Here is an 18,212-nt window from a genome sequence, read left to right on the forward strand (position 1 = left end):
ATTATTTTATTTTTTGAAAACAGAACAACGACTTTTTCAAAATTTTGGCAGAGTTTTGACAGTATTTGTTTTTTTTTTCAACAATAAACAATCAACTCCTAACCGTTATTTCCTTTTTTTTTCCACAATATTCCAAATATTCAAACACCGGTCAGCATGCGGGCATGAGACAAATAAATGCACGGACAACAATAGGATGCATCAGAATGGTCTTTTCATATCAGGTTGCTAGTCCTAGACGGACCCAACCCCTGTGTTGAGTCCCCTAAGTCATATGCAACATGATGCAAATAAGCGTTCCTACTAGGGATCCGGCATGAAGTCACGTTATTCTATGTTCAAAACCTGGGTCAGTGTTCTAGACAGTGTACCCGAGCGGACAACTCGAGTTGAGGAAGGAGCTCCTTTCCGGGAACCAAAAGGCCAGCCGGCTTAGAAACTTTCCGAGCCTCTTTTATTTAGGGTACGACACTAACAGAATAGGGAGTCTCAACCAGTAAGCACATCCCCAGAGGTAAGAAGAGAAGGGTTTCGGCACAGTTTATATACAGTTCAAATAATATCAAAGCGGTAAAAGTAGCATTTTGCACATTTAGGCTAAAACAAATAATAATAAAATCAGATAATAAATAAAGCCAAATAATAACAATTATTCTAAGCTCGAATTCTTAACCCTGAACCAGTGGTTCTGGGTTAGATCCCCAGCAGAGTCGCCAGAGCTGTCACACCTCCTTTTTCCGCGCCCGAGGGGCGCAGGGGAGTTTTTCCAATTAAAGGACAATCGAAACGGGGATGGTTTATTAATTTCAGAGTCGCCACTTGGGAGATTTAGGGTGTCCCAAGTCACCAATTTTAATCCCGAATCGAGGAAAATAATGACTCTATATTACAGTCTGCGTACCAGAAATCCGGATAAGGAATTCTGTTAACCCGGGAGAAGGTGTTAGGCATTCCCGAGTTCCGTGGTTCTAGCACGGTTGCTTAACTATCATATTCGGCTCGATTATCTGATTTTATACAAGTGCGAGCTTATGTGCAAAATTTAACTTTTAACCGTTTTTATCATTTTACTGTTTTTATCAGGAATTGCAACGTTGCGAAAATGTATCGCGAACCGCGTTACAATCAATGTACCCGTGGTCGTCGACACACTTTGACTCCGTTGAGATTGGGATTTGGGTCACATCAATGCGCACCCGAGTTTAAGGAAATTAAATTATTAAAGACGCGCCTAAAGCGACTAGCGTATTTATTTTGGGTAAGACCGTCTCCCGAAATCCAAATAATTTCTAAAGCAAATATTTACTGAGGGCCCCGCAATTTGTATTTTTTATTTGGCGAGGCTCATCTCGTTCTTTATTTTTTAATGAATTTGCAACGTCATGGACATGCATCTCGAACCACGTTACAATCAATGTACCCGTGATTAGAAACACATTCCGACTCCGTTGAGAATTGGATTTGGGTCACATAAATGCGCACCCGAGTTTAAGAAGGTAAGATTTATTAAGGCGCGTCCTAGAGAGTCTAACGTATTGTTCTTTTAGGAGGGTTGCGAGATTTGCTAAACAACCCGTCCTGGAACCTAAATGCTTCGATAATATACATTTAAACAAGGGCCCCGCATCTGCACGTTGTGTTTATTTTCATCGAGGCTCATCTCGTTCTTATTTTAAAAGGACATCCTATAACAACTACGTTTCTTATCGCGTTTGTCCTTATCAATTGAAAACAGTAGATAGTCCTAATTAATTATATGCTTGCAAGTTGTTTGTAACAACATTCAGAAACGCCTAAAATCAAAAAAACGAGGTTGTCCGAACAAATAATCACGGGCCCAAATCCAGCCCAAGCGTGATCGGCCAGACCTGGGCCACTGCTTGTTCGAAGCAGGCCGGCTTGGCCTGTTTTGGCCTGAACTCGACCTTTGTGAGGTTGAGGCCCTGAATTTGTGTTCCGGATCTTAAAACATGGTTTTAAGAGTCATATATAGCAATTTATTGGAAAGGAAAGAACTTAGTTAGTGTACGAATTTCATGCTTGGCATACATTACAGGCTTATACTACACTTTTGAACTAAATATGAGATACAAACTACTGCCTTGGGCATACTCTCATCACCAACCTATATGCACATTCTAGCATTCAACTACCATACATTGACATTTATAGGCATGAGACTAACTCTAGCACCCAGAACAAAAATGTAAAACTATTACACATTGCATGAATATTTAATGTAACAATCTATATCTAAAAAAAAACATTCTTCAGGTCTTTCCTTTACATTCATGCTCAAATTTCCAGCTACATCTGACAGTGTCTTAGGTGTGTACCTGGTATAGAGGAACAGAAGAAGAAAGGAATGATCAGCTGGGCAGTATGCAGTACATACAGCAGCAGCAGACACACAGCAACAACACAGCAACAACCAACTAAACCAAGTGTTTTCCACAGCCACAGATAACCAACAATATCTCCCAGAATACAAGGACTAGCAGATAGTCGAAACCAAGCCAGCAATCCCAGGAAAGAGTAAGGAAATAACAGCAGTAACTGAGGGTTCGAATGCAGTAAAACTACCAGTTCAACAACCATAAACAACTCAGCCAATGCAAGCAACAGAACTTGGCCAAGACAGCTTTGACCAATATGCACTCTTATACAACTTTCAGGCAGTGTTTGGTTACAATCTATTTGGAAACTAACTTATGTTTTTCAGCTTTCTTTGAACTCAGTAAACCTTTCTTTAGACTAAAAGTTTCAGCTTTAAGACTAAAATTCCAGCCTTTTCTCTTTTTTTTTTTTTTTTGAAGACTAAAAGTCCAGCCCTGTTTAAGTTATCAAATGGCCTATTTATAGGCCAAATGAACCAGTACAGCTGAGCTGCCTGCCCTGCCAATTGGCAGAATGCCCATACCCTTTAAGCCCATGCCTAAGCATCTTTGGTGCCAGCCCCTTTGTTCCCCACGCCTGGTCTTTGTTTAATCAAGAGTTATGGGCTCGTTTTATTTATTCATTTTAAGCCCCATACTCTTATGTCTTGCTCCCCATTGGTATTAGTTTAATCCTAAATTAGTACCCTACTTGTCAGCTCATTTAAACTAATCATTTTTGTCCTTTTCAAACCCCAGACTACCCCTGTTAAACCCTGGTTATCACTGTCTTGAACCTTTGCAGCATCAGGGCATTTTTGAACTGATGAAAGTTCAAATTCAAGACTGCCTAGACTGAACCTTTCAGTCATTTTTCAATGCAAACAAACTATTTCAAACAATGCTGGGGCCTTCAATCAGTGGCAAAGTTCAATTAGTCATGCGACATTATTAGCTCGTTTGATTCATTAGTTATAGAAACTAATCAACGACATTTATCGAGTCGACTATACTAATTATAGCAGGTAATAATCAGTCGCTCACATAAACAATATGTTCAGGGACCTAAAGGGCATCAGACAATTTTGTGTTCAATTACTGGGAACCTATATAAGTTTATTCATTTGACGACTAATCTAATCGAACATGTTCATCACAGAATACATTCAAATCATACACAGAAAACAATTGACCAAATAAAAGGTCTTTAAAGAGATGAAAGAAATCCGAATGAAAAAATAACAAAAATAACAAACAAACCCAACGAAACATGCTGACCACTTAATTAAAACTAACACAAAAGAAAGGAAAACGTACCGAAAATGTTTAAATCAAACAGACCCAAATCTGATTCATCTTCGAACTTTTGAGGCCGAACAAACTTTAATCAGGGTGTTCTCACATGAGAACACCTTGATTAAGGTCTATTAGACCTCAAACCCTTGTCAAAACTGGCCGGGTTCCCCAGGTGCATGTGTTTCAAGTTCTGGATTTCCAGATCTGGATTTTTAGGAGTTGTGGGTAGATTCGGACCAAACCAAGCTTGGTTTGGTCACGAGGAAGGTCAGGGGAATGTCTGGTATGAAGATGGGGTGGTTTGGCATAGGTCCGGGTTCGACTCAAATCTTCAAACGAAGATTCGAGACGAGGGAAGGTGATTCGAGGCAAGAGGGTAACAGATCCATGTTCAGGAGAGTGAGGGGGTCTTAGGGTGTTCAGGAGGTGGTCACCGGCGTTCGTGCCGCCGGCTTTAATGGCGAGGGAGACGAGGGCGGCTAGGGTTTCTAATGGGAGGTCCGGGTTCGACTTGGGGACGAAGGGGTGGGGTGTTGGTATAGGGGGCGTGGGTATAAGGGAAGGTTTATATATGGTCTATGGGATTGGATCTGAGCCGTTAGATCAGATGATCTCAACGGCTTGGATCTGATGCTGAGAAATGAGACGGGGTCGTTTGGCAGTTAAACGGGGTCGTTTGGTTTAAGTGAGGGGTTGGGTCAGGCTGGTTATTTGGGTCGGGTTTGAACATGGGTCGCTGAAAGAGGTCCTGAACCGTTGGATCGGCTGGGACGGACGGCTCAGATTGATTTGCCTGAAACGACGTCGTTTCAGGAGGTGCCTGGGCAGGCCTGGTCTGGACCGGGTCAGATCGTTGGTTTGGGCTTGTTTTTGTCTTATTTTTTTGGCCCAAATTGATTTCAACTTTCTTTTGTTTTCCAATTTAAAGAAAAATAAAAAATAAAAAATAAAAATAACTAATAAAACAAAATGAAATTAAAACAAATAACAATATGGCATTTCAACATAATTATCATACCAAGTAAGTTAAATCACAACCTAAAACGGACGATGCACATATATTTATATTTTTGAATTTTCTTTTAACGCCACATATATTTTTTGTATTTTTGTTTGATAATGACTAGATGCAAAATGGACAGACTCACAAACGACTAACAAAACATGTCACGGAAAGACCGAAAAATTGTACAGCGAAGCCTTTTGCCACTATTTTTATTTTCTTTTGGAGCGATTGTCCGTGAAGCAAAAATCACGTGCTTACACTTCCTAGTGCAAACTGGGGCAGAAAAAAAATTCTTTTGTTTTGTCTGTTTTGTTGCAATCAGGCGCCCACCTGGAGAACAAGGGAAGACAACTCAAGTTTCAAGGGAAAGCAATTTCGAAGGAAGACAGTTCAAGTTTCAAGGGAAAATGGTTCAAGGTGCAAAGGAAAATAGTGTCAAGTAACAAGAGAAGACAATTCAAGTTCAGCAATCAGGTGCCCGCCTGGAAAATAAGAGAATTCAATTCAGAATGCAATTCAGGTCAACAACAAAAGAAGCTCGCGTCAAGAATGAGAGTCAGCAGGCCGAGATGATCAACAGAAGTTAGTCACAATCCAGAATAAAAAGGAAAAAAAAACAAAAAGAAAGACAAGAAGTGAATCCAAATGCAGAAGTTAATGAAAGATGTGAGCTGCTCAAGACATGGCTGAGGTCACAAGCTCTGCATGTCCCATTTTGGTCTGAAAAGTTGAAGAAGAACGAACTAGCACCTGCAACTAGCAAGCGTCAAGGTTCAAATCCAAAGTGTGTATGAAGAACCATTCAAAACTCAAGATCAAGCTTCAAAAAACTTACAAATAGGAATCTTGTAAATCTTAGCTGGTAGGCTTAGCAAGTCTTTTTCATTTTTGATTTTGATGTAATAGCGGGACCGTGGACCGGAACCTCGACGGTACCTCAATCGGCTGTCCACCTCGGCATACTCCATCATCGCACTCACTTCGAAACTTTACGTGGCCTGATTCCTTTATAGCCAAGGATATGTAGGCAGCTCAGATACCAGAGTTCGGTCACATTCCCCTCTTTCTTAGTTTTAGTCTCTCCAAATAAGGGTCGGGTAAAAAAAACCTGTCTAGTTGTTCTTTGTCTGAAAATACTTCGTCTTTCTAGTCAAAGAGGGGCAGCTGTAGACATGTGATTTTTGACCCTCACCAAGATTTTCCATATCTTAGCACGTAAATATTTAATTTAGGCCTAATATAGCTATTTCAACTATTTTTGACTTCTTTACTTTATTTTCGTCATAAAAATAAAAATTACAAAAAATATTTTAGTTTACGTATCTTTCATAAATTTAAATAAAAAAATATACAAAAAATAGTACCTTATCTTTATTTTTATATAAGCTTGAAAACACAAAAATAGTTTTATATTTTATAGTTTAGTTCAATTAATTATAATTAGTTTTATATTTTTATATTATAATTTTACATAATTTTAGAAGGATGAATTAGTTTTAGGTTGGTTTATCCCGTCTTTATAAATCCTATAGTCCATTTTTTTTAGTCTTTGGCCCAATTCCCTAGGCCATAATTCCTAGGCTCATACCCCTAACCTAATCCCTACCCCTATATATAGTATCTAACATCTAAAATAGACCTAGCCTACACAAAAAAGGGAAGCACGACAGCATTCCCAAAAAAGGGAAAATAGCACCACCCTAGGAGAAGCAGCCAAAAAACCTTCCTCACCTGAAGAACGATAGCCTTTTCCCTCATTTTCGGACCAAAACACCTATAAACTACTTGCTGCTTCTGCTCAACTTCACAATTTGTCAGTCACCATTGCCGCCCAACTGCTATAAAATCCTCGCCGTGGCCACTCCATTTTCCGTTCAGTTTTCAGTTTGCCGGTGAGAACGGAAAAGAGCCATAAAGCAGCATAAAAATCAGCTCTAAACCCCCTCTAATTTCCATCTAAAACACGCGCTAACCAGCATTAAAACCCAGCTTAAAATCATTCCCAAAACACCATGACAGTCACAAGCTTCGGTTGACTTCGAGGTCGCATTTCGTTAGCTCCTTTTCGAGTTTCGTCCCGGTTTCGATTGCGACTTATCCAACTGTAAAGCTTTCTTTGAAGATTCTTGTTAAATTGAAAAGTGTCATCTTAAAGGTCCATATCTAAACTCTCCTTTCTTCTTATTCAGGGAACTTGCATGTTTGTATGATTTTTTGTTTGTTAAAGTTTTGATGGTGTGGTGACGTTATGATTCATGCTTGTAATCGTTGAGGTTCAATGTTCTATCGTAAATGTTATGAGATCTGGTTGCTCAACTTTTGCCTTATTTAGGCCATGTATTGTAGAGTAATTTAATTTAAGTCCATGTTGCCTACATGTTGTTTGAATTTTTGCTCGTTTGAGTTACGTATTATTATGTTCAAACTCATCTTTTATTTTAGATTATATGGATAATCCCTGAATTCTTCCATACTATTTTTTACCTTATCCACTTTATAAAAATCTAATGCCTTTATTAGTACAAGTTGTGAATTGAAACATGGTTAGCAGAGGATCTGTTAGTAGACAATTTTTGTGGCTATTATAATTTTACCGCTAAAATGCTTTAGGCGCGACTTAATCTGTCATCGTGATTGTGTACACGTTCGCGTGACATAATTATGATTTTCTAAAAATAAATCGAGATATGTGTTTGCGCAACTTTGACCAAACTTTTTTAGTAATTTTTAAAGCGTGATTAATTGTGGACACGTACGCATGACATGATTTTTGATGCGCCAAACAAAATGAGTACACGTACGCGTGACTCGTTTTAAGATATTTTATAGTTAATAATCAAGTGTTTAAAAGCGGTAAAAAGATAATTGCACATAGGTCTTAAGAATGAGTTGTTAAATAATTAAGCCAAATATAAATTGCTAAGCGACCGTGCTAGAACCACGAAACCCGGGAATGCCTAATACCTTCTCCCGGGTTAACAGAATTCCTTACTTAGAATTTCTGGTTCGCAGACTGCAAAAAGAAAGTCGAAATTTCCTCTATTTGGTATTAAAAATAAACCGGTGACTTGGGACACCAAATAAATTATCCCAAGTAGCGACTCTGATTAAATAAAATAATCTCATTTCGAATAATGTCACTTAAATTGGAAAAACTCCCTTATACTCCCCTCTGGGGTGTAAAATAGGAGGTGTGACAGTACCCAGTAAGTATCCCATCTAATCTCAAAGAAGTAGAGACGAGAGGTCGGCTTGATACTTACTAGGGTCAAATAATATAAGAAAGTGTTATACTAAGCATGAATGTCACAAATAAGTAACACTTTATAGCAAGAAGTGATAAGTCATGTCCTAGATAATATCACAGTTAGCCATTTACATTTTAGAGCATTTAACAAAGTAAGTCATGAATAAAATTTCACATAGATATCATGCGCACATTATGCCGAGGTCGTACGGTCTGGTCTAACAGAAAAGAAACTATACACTACCAGAGGGTCGAATGGCGCGAACCATAGATGCATCTATTTCTACCGAGGCAATCGGCCCGATCCACAAATATCAATTATCATCAAAAAGATGCATAAAGGCACATTTATATTCAAATAATTCATACAAGTGTTCAAAAAAGTGCATACGTTCACATATGTTCATTTCCAAATCTCTAGCATATCCTAAGTGATCTCATTAGCATGAAAGGATATAAACATTCACAAATATGGCATGATACAGGTCCTAAACTACCCGGACAATTAACATAATAGTATCTACATACAGAATCTCATCACCTAGTGTGTACGTAGCCCCCGCATTTACTGGAAAATTATTCAATTATTTCACCTATGGGGACAATTCCCTCTTACAAGGTTAGAAAGGAGACTTACCCCGCTCCAAGTGTACTTCCAATACCAAGAACGTGCTCAAACCCTCAATTTGGAGCCGAACGATCCAAAACTAATTCAACGAGGTAGGAACTAGTTAATACAAGCTCACAAGATCGCATTCTAACCATTAAAGTAATTTCCCAACCCAAAACACAAGTTTCCTAAAATCCGACCCCGGGCCCATGCGCCTGGATTTCAAAAATTTTCGAAGAAAGTTGTTCTTTATAACCTAAGGATCAATAATATATGATTTCTACTTAATTTCATAACAAAATTCGTGGTTAAATCTAACTTTTATCAAAACCCTAGGTTTTGCTCTAATCCCATGATTTTTCCTTAATCTTTGTGTGTTAATCTACCTAAGGTTCAAGTATTAAAATAGAAATAAGTAGGATGACTTACCTCAAGATGTTAGGTGGAATCTCTCTCTTAGAAAGCTCCCAAATCGCCCAAACAATGGTGGAAATGTGTCAAAAATGACATATTTTCGTATTAAAAAAAGGTACTTCCTTCAGCGATTTTTGCACCTGCGGCAAGGGGATTGCATCTGCGGTCTTGCTTCTGCGAGAGGAATTGGGCCAGCATCTGCGGAATTGGGCCAGGCAGGCTGGGGCCGCTTCTGCGGTCTTGGAGCCGCTCCTGCGTAGTTGCTTCTGCTGAGAAGGAGCCGCATCTGCGGTTCCTGGGCTCCTCCCCTTAGCCGCTTCTGCGATGAGTTGACCGCACCTGCGGCTAACCAACCGCAGGTACGGTTATGACAGATAGCTGAAGCTTCAGCTCCTTGCCAATTTTTCCAACTTCACTCGAGCCTTGTCCGACTAATGCTCGGGGCCTCCGGGCCCCGCCCGAACATACTGACAAGTTTGAAATCATAAAATGGACTCGCTCGAACCCTTGGAATGCCCGAAACAACGCCAAATCTAAGAATCACTCCCTAAAACCAATTGAATCAAACTTATGAACTTCAAGTTCTTCAATTTACTTCTAACGCGCCGAAACGTACTTATACTACTCGGATTGACACCAAATTTTTGCGTGCAAGTCTTAAATGTTATATTGGACATGTACCGGGCTCCGGAACCAACATAAGGGCCCGATACCAACATGATCAAGCATTATTTAATTTCATTAACTCAGAATTTTAGTTTAATAATTTCTAACAAAAATTCATTACTCGGGCTAGGGACTCGGAATTCGATTTCGGGCATACGCCCAGGTTCCATATTTTCCTACGGATCCTCCGGGACCGTCAAAACACAAGTCCGGGTCCGTTTACTAGAAATGTTGACCAAAGTCAAACTTAGCCTTTTAAGAAAATCTTAGGAATCAAGTGTGTCTATTTCAACCCAAACTCTTCTAAATCCTGAACCAACCATCCCCGCATGTCGTAAATTAGTTAAAGCAAGCGCGAGAAGTCTTATTTAGGGGGATGAGGATTCTAAAAAGCAAAATGAACAATCGGGTCGTTACATTCTCCACCTCTTAAACAAACGTTCGTCCTCGAACGGACATAGAAAAGTACTTGAGCTAGGAATAAGATGGGGATATTTGCTCCTTATGTCCTCCTCGGACTCCCAGGTCGCCTCCTCAACTGATTGGCCCCTCCACTGGACCTTTACCGTGGAAATCCTCTTAGATCTCAACTGGCGGTCCTGCCTATCAATAATGGAAACTGGCTCCTCCTCATAACCTAGACTCTCATACAACTGAATAGTACTGAAGTCTAATACACGGGACAAGTCGGCGTGATACTTCCGCAGCATCGATACATGGAAAACTGGATGAAATCCCAACAAGCTGGGGGGTAAAGCAAGCTCGTAAGCAACCTCCCCAACTCGTCTCAACACCTCAAATTGGCCAATAAACCTTGGGCTCAACTTGCCCTTCTTCCCGAATCTCATAACACCCTTCATTGGCGAGACTTTCAAGAGGACCTTCTCGCCAACCATGAATGATACATCACGCGCCTTCTGATCCGCGTAACTCTTCTATCTGGACTGAGCTGTGCGAAGCCTCTCCTGAATCAACTTTACCTTTTCCAAGGCATCTTTCACCAAGTTTGTTAGCCAAGGACTGAATGTCCAAGGCTAGTGGCCTCTCCTCTGCTGAAATGAATGTCAAACTACCCATACTCTCTGCTTTCCTGCTTAAGGCATCCGCGACCACATTTGCCTTGCCCAGATGATAAAGAATGGCGATGTCATAATCCTTCAGTAACTCAAATCATCTACGCTGCCTCAAATTGAGATCCCTCTGCTTGAACAAATGTTGTAAGCTGCGATGATCAGTGTAAACCTCACATGACACCCCATACAGATAATGCCTCCATATCTTAAGAGCATGAACATTCGCCGCCAACTCTAGATCAGGAACACGGTCGCACTCAGAATTATGCGGTCCGTAGAAGTCCCACAATGCCAAAGCTAAAGCTCAAGAAGTGCGGACCGCCTATAATTATACAACCTAGAAGCAAGAGTGCAGCCACGCTCATAAATATGCAGTCCGCAGAAGCTGAAGGAGTGCGACCGCAACCCAGAATTGTGCGGCCGCAGAACTGAAACCTGTCAAGCCAAGTCTCAATGTGCGGACCGTACACATTATTGTGCGGCCGCACAACCTCCGCAGGGGCAATTTTGTCAGATATTTTTAGCTTAGTATAAATAGAACTTTTTGTCATTTTTAGGTCAAGTTTTGCTTTGGGGGGCACCTGAGCCGTTTTTATTTACTGTATTGGGTAACATTATACTAGTTTGGCATTTTAAAATTAGATTTTCTTTCCCTTAATCATCTATTATGGATTTTATCTTAGTTTCTTCTTTAATTTCTGCATTTTCCATGAGTAGCTAAATCTCTAGCTAAGATTGTGATACAACCCTAGTGTGAGTACTTAATGAGTGTTTTATTTAGGGCTTGTTTGTGATTGGGCTAGTGATATCTAGCCTAGTTTTTGCTTGAATTCAAAAATTAATGGTTGCAAATATTGATTCATGCCTAATTGACTTAGTCTCTACTTGAGAAAGAGAGACTAAGCCTAGGAGAACTTCGCTAATAAGAAATTGGGGTGAATTTAAGAAATTGATAGCCCCAATTAGAGGGTTAAATCTAGAGATAGTGAGACCCAACTTGAGCAGTTATCATTTGTTTTGTACAATACTCATTTGGACTTGAGAAATCCAAATTGGGCAAAATCACTCCAACTACTGAGAGGTATTGAGTGGGTAATTGCGTGTGATTGCTATATTACAACCCTGGCCAATCAAACTTGCCCTAAAGTTTACAACCCGTTAGGTAATCACCTAGGTGGAAGTCACGACCCTAGATCTTTTATAACTTGAAAAACAACAACACCAAAAACATTGTCTCTTAGCTTTACAATTACAATCAATAGCTTAAAAGTAGAAGTAGAAACAACAATTGAAAATGTGGAAGTGTAATTTGAGGCACATCATACATTCATACTAGGTGTATACCTAACCCAAATTCTAACTCCCTATAGATTTGACCCTGACTTGCATTGCATTTTTATTATTGCTTCGATTGCCTCATAACCTATATTTGTGGTGTGAGTTTGGGCAACATCAACGACCGATCAGATCATTACATCTTCTACCCTGCTCCATCAGCTACATCTCCTGCATCTCCTCATCCCTCTAATCCTGCTTGTCCTGATTCCAAAATATCTGTGAACAACTCTCCTGCTTCTCCTAATCTCCCTTCTTCTTTCTCTGAATCTGAATTCCCCCCTTTAAGGAGATCATCTAGACCTCACAATCCTCCTTTTTATCTGCAAATTTATGTCTACACCCTACCTACTCATAGATCTAGGTCTACAAATTCAACTGTTATGTCTACTTCTAGTGAGCATCATGCATTTGAGCCTACTATTTATTCACAGGCAGTAGCTATCCCTGAGTGGAAGAATGCTATGAGAAAAGAGTTTGAGGCATTGGAGACTAATGGTACTTGGGACATAGTTGAGTTACCCAAGGGCAAGAAGTCAATTGGTTGCAAATAGGTATATAAAATTGAGTACAAAGCTGTGGGAGCATAAAAAGATATAAAGCTAGGCTTGTGGTAAGGGGTGATACACAGGTTGAAGGCATAGACTTTTATGAAACCTTTTCACTATAGTAAAAATGTCTATTGTTAAAACCTTAATTGCTGTAGCTGTTAAAACAAATTGGTCACTATTCCAACTAGATGTTAATAATGCTTTCTTGCATGGGGACTTAGATGAAGAAGTTTTTATGAAGCTTCCACATGGTCTTTCAGTTTCTATTGTACCATCAATTTCTGCTTCCACTTTTTTGGTCTGTAAACTCAAAAAATCTTTGTATAGCTTGAGACAAGCTTCAAGGCAATGATATGCCAAGTTGTCTCAATCCTTGTCTTCTAGAGGCTATGAGCACTCCTCTAATGACTATTCACTTTTTACTAAGGGTTCTGGTGATGCTTTGGTAATGTTAGTGGTGTATGTTGATGACAACATCATCATTGGGACAGATCTGTGTGAGATTGCTGCTGTGAAAGCCTTCATCCATGGTCAATTTAAAATTAAGGATTTAGGCAACCTTAGCTACTTTTTGGGTATTGAAGTGTTGTATTCTGAGGGTGGGGTGTTTCTGCATCAAAAAAAGTTTGTGCATGATCTACTCAAAGAGTTTCACTCCTATGATTGTTTTTCAGTGGTATCCCCTCTTGAGATGCATGACAAGTTGCAGGATGATCATGGTGATCCCTTGCCCAATCTAGAGAATTATAGGTGCTTAGTGGATAAGCTCAATTTCTTAACCCACACCAGACCTGACATTTATTTTGTAGTGCAACACCTAAGTCAATTTATACAGTAGCCTTGCCTTCCTCACATGCAGGCTGCTTTACGTTTGCTCAGGTATCTCAAGGGTACATTTGATTTTGGGATCTTCTACAATAACTCTCCTGATCTTTCTCTCATTGTTTATTGTGATAGTGATTGGGGTTCTTGCCCGGATAACAGAAAGTCAATCAGTGGTTTTTGCATTTTATTAGGGGTTGTCTAGTAGGCTGGAAGTCAAAGAAGCAATCTGGGGTGTCCTTGTCATCTGCTGAAGCTGAATACATGTTTATGAGTAATGCCACTACTGAAATTACTTGGGTTTGCATGCTTCTCTCTGATTTTAGTGTTATTTCTTCTTCTTCTTATGTTAGTCTGTTTTGTGATAATCAGGCAACCATCCACATTGCTAAGAATTCCGTCTTCCATGAGCGCACCAAGCACATTGAATTGGTGTTTGCACCAAGTTGAATGAAGGTCTGCTTTAGCTGCTTCACACTTCCAGTGCCACTCAGCTCGCTGATATGTTTACTAAGCCTTTGGGGGGAGCTATCCATCATCTACATCTTCGCAAGTTGGGGGTTATCTCACCCTCCAACTTGCAGGGGGGAGGGGGTGTTGAGATACAAGCAAATGCTGTTACTTAGCAAATGTTGTTACTTAGACACTTAGGCTTCTTCTCTTCTTTTCTCTTCTTTCTTTACTATTGGGCCCCGAAGCCCATCGTGTATTTATTTAGTTACACCATAGTCAGTTGGGATTATTATAAGTAGTGGGCCGACCCATTCTGTCAGGTAAGAAAGACTGGTAATTGTATAGACAGATATTTTTGCTTCTCAATTCATTCTAATGGAAAACCTAGAAGCTTCTTTTTCTCTCCATAGCTTCACAACAATCTTTGACAAAACCTCAACGATTTGTTCGTGAATCAAGTTTTAACAAATACGCCATATGTATTTTTCTTTCTACCCAAATAACTCTGATCCATTAGATTTAATAGTGGGGATTAAAGAGGAGTGTGATCCATAGAACATTTTTTTGAAATTTAAGAAGTCTCTTCTCTATTTTAGCATATGCTTTAATTTATTACCCTTTTGTGCTACTGAAGTCTTAAGCTCCCTAACTCTGCTAGGTAGTTAATTTTATGTCATCTTAAGCTCTTTAACTCAGCTGGGTAGTTGATTTTATGTCATTTTCACTGTAATATGGTATCATAAAGAGTTACCTATAAATTCTAATTTGAAAGGGTCTGAGAAATTTGACCCACGTTTGTGTTTGCGCAGAAAAAGATGCATGGAGTTAGCATAAATGACGTTGTCATGTTCTTTATGTGCATGATGGGGCTGATATGTCTGTCGGGCATAACCATGGTGGGAATTTAGAATTTTGAAGAGATGAAGAAGACGATGAGGGTGGGTGTGGGCCCCAATTGCCATTTGTTTGGTTGTAGAAGTTATGGGTAAAAATTAGGGTTGGTTTTAATTCGAGCCGGGTATTAAAATCGGGGGTGGGTGTAGTTGTTCTAACGATGCCATATGTCCCTCTATCTAAATTAGGGGAAAATCAGTATCAAATTATAACGGTAAGGATATAATTGAATGAATACTCAAATGGAGGATATTATTAAACTATTTCTAATAGTACAGGGATATATTTGGCCAAGCTGCAAAAATCAGCTTATTTTGAGAAGTTCTTTTTCTCAAAAGTGCTTTTGGTGAGAAGTAATTTGTGTTTGAATAATTAATTTAAAAAGTACTTCTGAGCAGCAATTAGTGTTTGACCAAGTTTTTCAAAATTACTTCTAAATATATTTTTATCACTCGGAGAAAAGCTACCTTTTTCTGCTTCTCCTCAAAAGTACTTATTTGAAAATGTATTCTTCCTTTAGTTATTCCAACTTCCTAAAGTCACTAAACTCTAATAGCATGACAGGGAGCGTAACAAGTAACAAGGCCATGCCAAAATCCAAATTGTCTAGTAGGAGTAAAAACAAAAAGAAATGGGTCACCATTCATCGTAACCATATCTCTTTTGATATTTGTGCCACAAATATACGAGTGATACTCATTAATCTCATCCCATACACTTATAATCTGTACAGTATCATCCACGTGGCACCATCCCATTAACTGCTTATCTCCAATTCTTTAATTTCCCCCACTGCCCCTGTTTCCATGCACCAAAACAATTAGAGGCTGAAACTTTAGTCTCTTGCATATTTTCTTCTTCCTCAGTGACAGTGTAAAAGCTTAATTCACAATAATGGAGACTAGTGTCACGTGCTGCGCACGTGCAGATCTCCTCCCAAATGTTTCTTCTCAACAATATTCAACTACTGCACTAGCAGCTCCTAGGTCCATTTCCCCATCATTCAGCATCAGGGTACATATTATATATATTTGGTTGTATTTTTTGAGTAAGTATATAGTATTAAAATTTAATAACAATGGCAGTATGATTTTGTTGCAGAGTCTGAAATCAAGCTCTTTATTTGGGGAATCATTGCACGTTGCCCCTAAATCATCACTCAATGTTTCTAAGACTAAAAGCTATTCCCTAGTGAGTAAATGTGAGATTGGTGATAGCCTGGTAAGTTTGTTAATATATATATATATATATATATATATATATATATATATATATATATATATATTTTAAGAAATTGGAATCTCATAAAAATAAGAAATGAATATTTGGTGTATATGTTTGTGGCAGGAAGGATTTCTTACGAAATCAACATCAGATAAGGGGCTGATCAGTCTAATGTTATGTATGGGAGAAGCACTCAGAACAATTGCCTTTAAAGTCAGAACAGCTTCTTGTGGAGGAACAGCTTGTGTCAACTCTTTTGGAGATGAGCAGCTTGCTGTTGATATGCTTGCAAACAAGCTCCTTTTCGACGTATGCATGATCACTGCTTATATACTCCATCAATAAGTATATAGTAACTTTTAATTTTCATCACAGTTTGACAAAATTAAAAATTGTGTTTAGGCCTTGACTTATTCACACGTCTGCAAATATGCTTCTTCTGAGGAAGTCCCTGAGCTCCAAGACATGGGAGGCCCTGCTGAAGGTTTGTTTAAATTAATAGATAGATACTATTCCTTTAGCACTAAATACTTTTCATAAAGATATACTACAAAGCTGATGTGTCAAAATGAGAACAGGAGGATTTAGTGTTGCTTTTGATCCACTTGATGGATCAAGTATTGTGGACACAAACTTCACAGTTGGAACCATATTTGGTGTGTGGCCTGGAGATAAGCTAACAGGTATCACAGGAAGAGACCAAGTCGCTGCGGCCATGGGTATATTTGGACCTCGTACTACATATGTTCTTGCTCTTAAAGACGTTCCTGGCACCCACGAATTCCTCCTCCTTGATGAAGGTTTGAACATTAACATTTCGCGATATGCTCCTATTTCACTATGTTCAAAGTTTAATATAAAAGTAATTGCAGAAAGTATCTTAAATCCATCGATCCCTACTCTTGAAACAACGATAGAACAACATTGAGCAGACATGTTGACAGAATTTGGAATTTTGTAAACAAGATTTTCAAAGATAATGCAGCTAGAGACTATTCTTTAAACATGTATATTTAAATTCACAAATCCAAACTTAGTTGGTTTCCTCTTATCTCAAGATTCTAATCATGTTTCATGTGGTTGTCAGGGAAATGGCAACATGTCAAGGACACAACAGAAATTGGAGAAGGAAAAATGTTTTCCCCTGGAAATTTGAGAGCTACATTTGACAATGCTGATTATGCCAAGGTTTGACTATCAATATTCAGTTTTCTTTTCAACTAATTACATTTGTATGCCTACCTAGTATCTATTCCACTGACATCACTCATTGTTACGACGTTTAATTCTTTACAACAGCTGATTGATTACTATGTCAAAGAGAAATACACCTTGAGATACACCGGAGGAATGGTGCCTGATGTTAACCAGGTAATTTCATTAAGTACTCTTTCGAGCTCAAGTACCCTTTAAAGTAAATTCACACTTCTTCTTCTTGTCAAATGTGCAGATAATTGTGAAGGAGAAAGGAATTTTCACAAATGTGACATCTCCAACTGCCAAAGCCAAGCTAAGACTGCTATTTGAAGTTGCACCTTTAGGATTCTTGATAGAGAAAGCTGGAGGTTATAGCAGCGATGGGAAACAGTCAGTTCTAGACAAGGTGATAGGAACTCTTGATGAGAGAACTCAAGTAGCATACGGTTCCAAGAATGAGATTATCCGCTTTGAAGAAACACTCTGTGGATCTTCAAGGCTTAAGGCTGCCCAACCAGTTGGTGCTGCTGTGCTGCCTAATTGAGGGCTTGACCGCAGCCTCGACATTATTCTTTCTAGAAATATCTAAATTTCCATGTATAAAATTTCAAGGATGTTGTTCTATGAGGGATCAAGGTTAAGATGTCAAACTTGTGAAGAAAACGGGAGTCAAACAGTTTTCTTTTCCTATATTTTTCTTGGCGAGTCTTTGTTTCTGAAATATAATCTTGTACGGCAACTCTCTCAAATGCTGGAGGGCACAAAGAGAGATGATTTTATGGCTGTATCATTCAATTTAAGTTGAAGTATCATAAATTGGTTTATGTAGCTTCATCCCCTTACTAATCAAACTCAATTCTGTTTGTTAACTAATGCACAAATGAGACTTCGGATAGAGCTAGGATCACAGGTAGGAGTGGCAAATGGGCGGGTCAGGTCGGATATGCTTCCGGTCGAAAAAAAACGGATAAATTATCCGACCTGACCCATATTTAATATGGATAAAAAAACGGGTTAACGGGAGAATAATATGGGTAACCATATTGTCC

At 39.0% G+C, this 18,212-nt stretch overlaps 1 protein-coding gene across 1 annotated transcript; it reads left to right on the forward strand.

The window, feature by feature from the left end:
• Window positions 1-15,553: 15,553 nt before the first annotated feature.
• LOC104229188 (sedoheptulose-1,7-bisphosphatase, chloroplastic-like) lies at window positions 15,554-17,855 on the forward strand. The gene is made up of 8 exons (XM_009781771.2): window positions 15,554-15,756; window positions 15,844-15,963; window positions 16,090-16,275; window positions 16,369-16,450; window positions 16,545-16,766; window positions 17,054-17,154; window positions 17,266-17,337; window positions 17,417-17,855. The coding sequence occupies exons 1-8, from the start codon at window positions 15,637-15,639 to the stop codon at window positions 17,705-17,707; spliced, it is 1,194 nt and encodes a 397-aa protein (XP_009780073.1). The 5' UTR covers window positions 15,554-15,636; the 3' UTR covers window positions 17,708-17,855.
• Window positions 17,856-18,212: the final 357 nt, after the last annotated feature.

The sequence above is a fragment of the Nicotiana sylvestris genome, chromosome 3 (genome assembly GCF_000393655.2).
Source record: "Nicotiana sylvestris chromosome 3, ASM39365v2, whole genome shotgun sequence".
Classification (NCBI taxonomy): domain Eukaryota; kingdom Viridiplantae; phylum Streptophyta; class Magnoliopsida; order Solanales; family Solanaceae; genus Nicotiana; species Nicotiana sylvestris.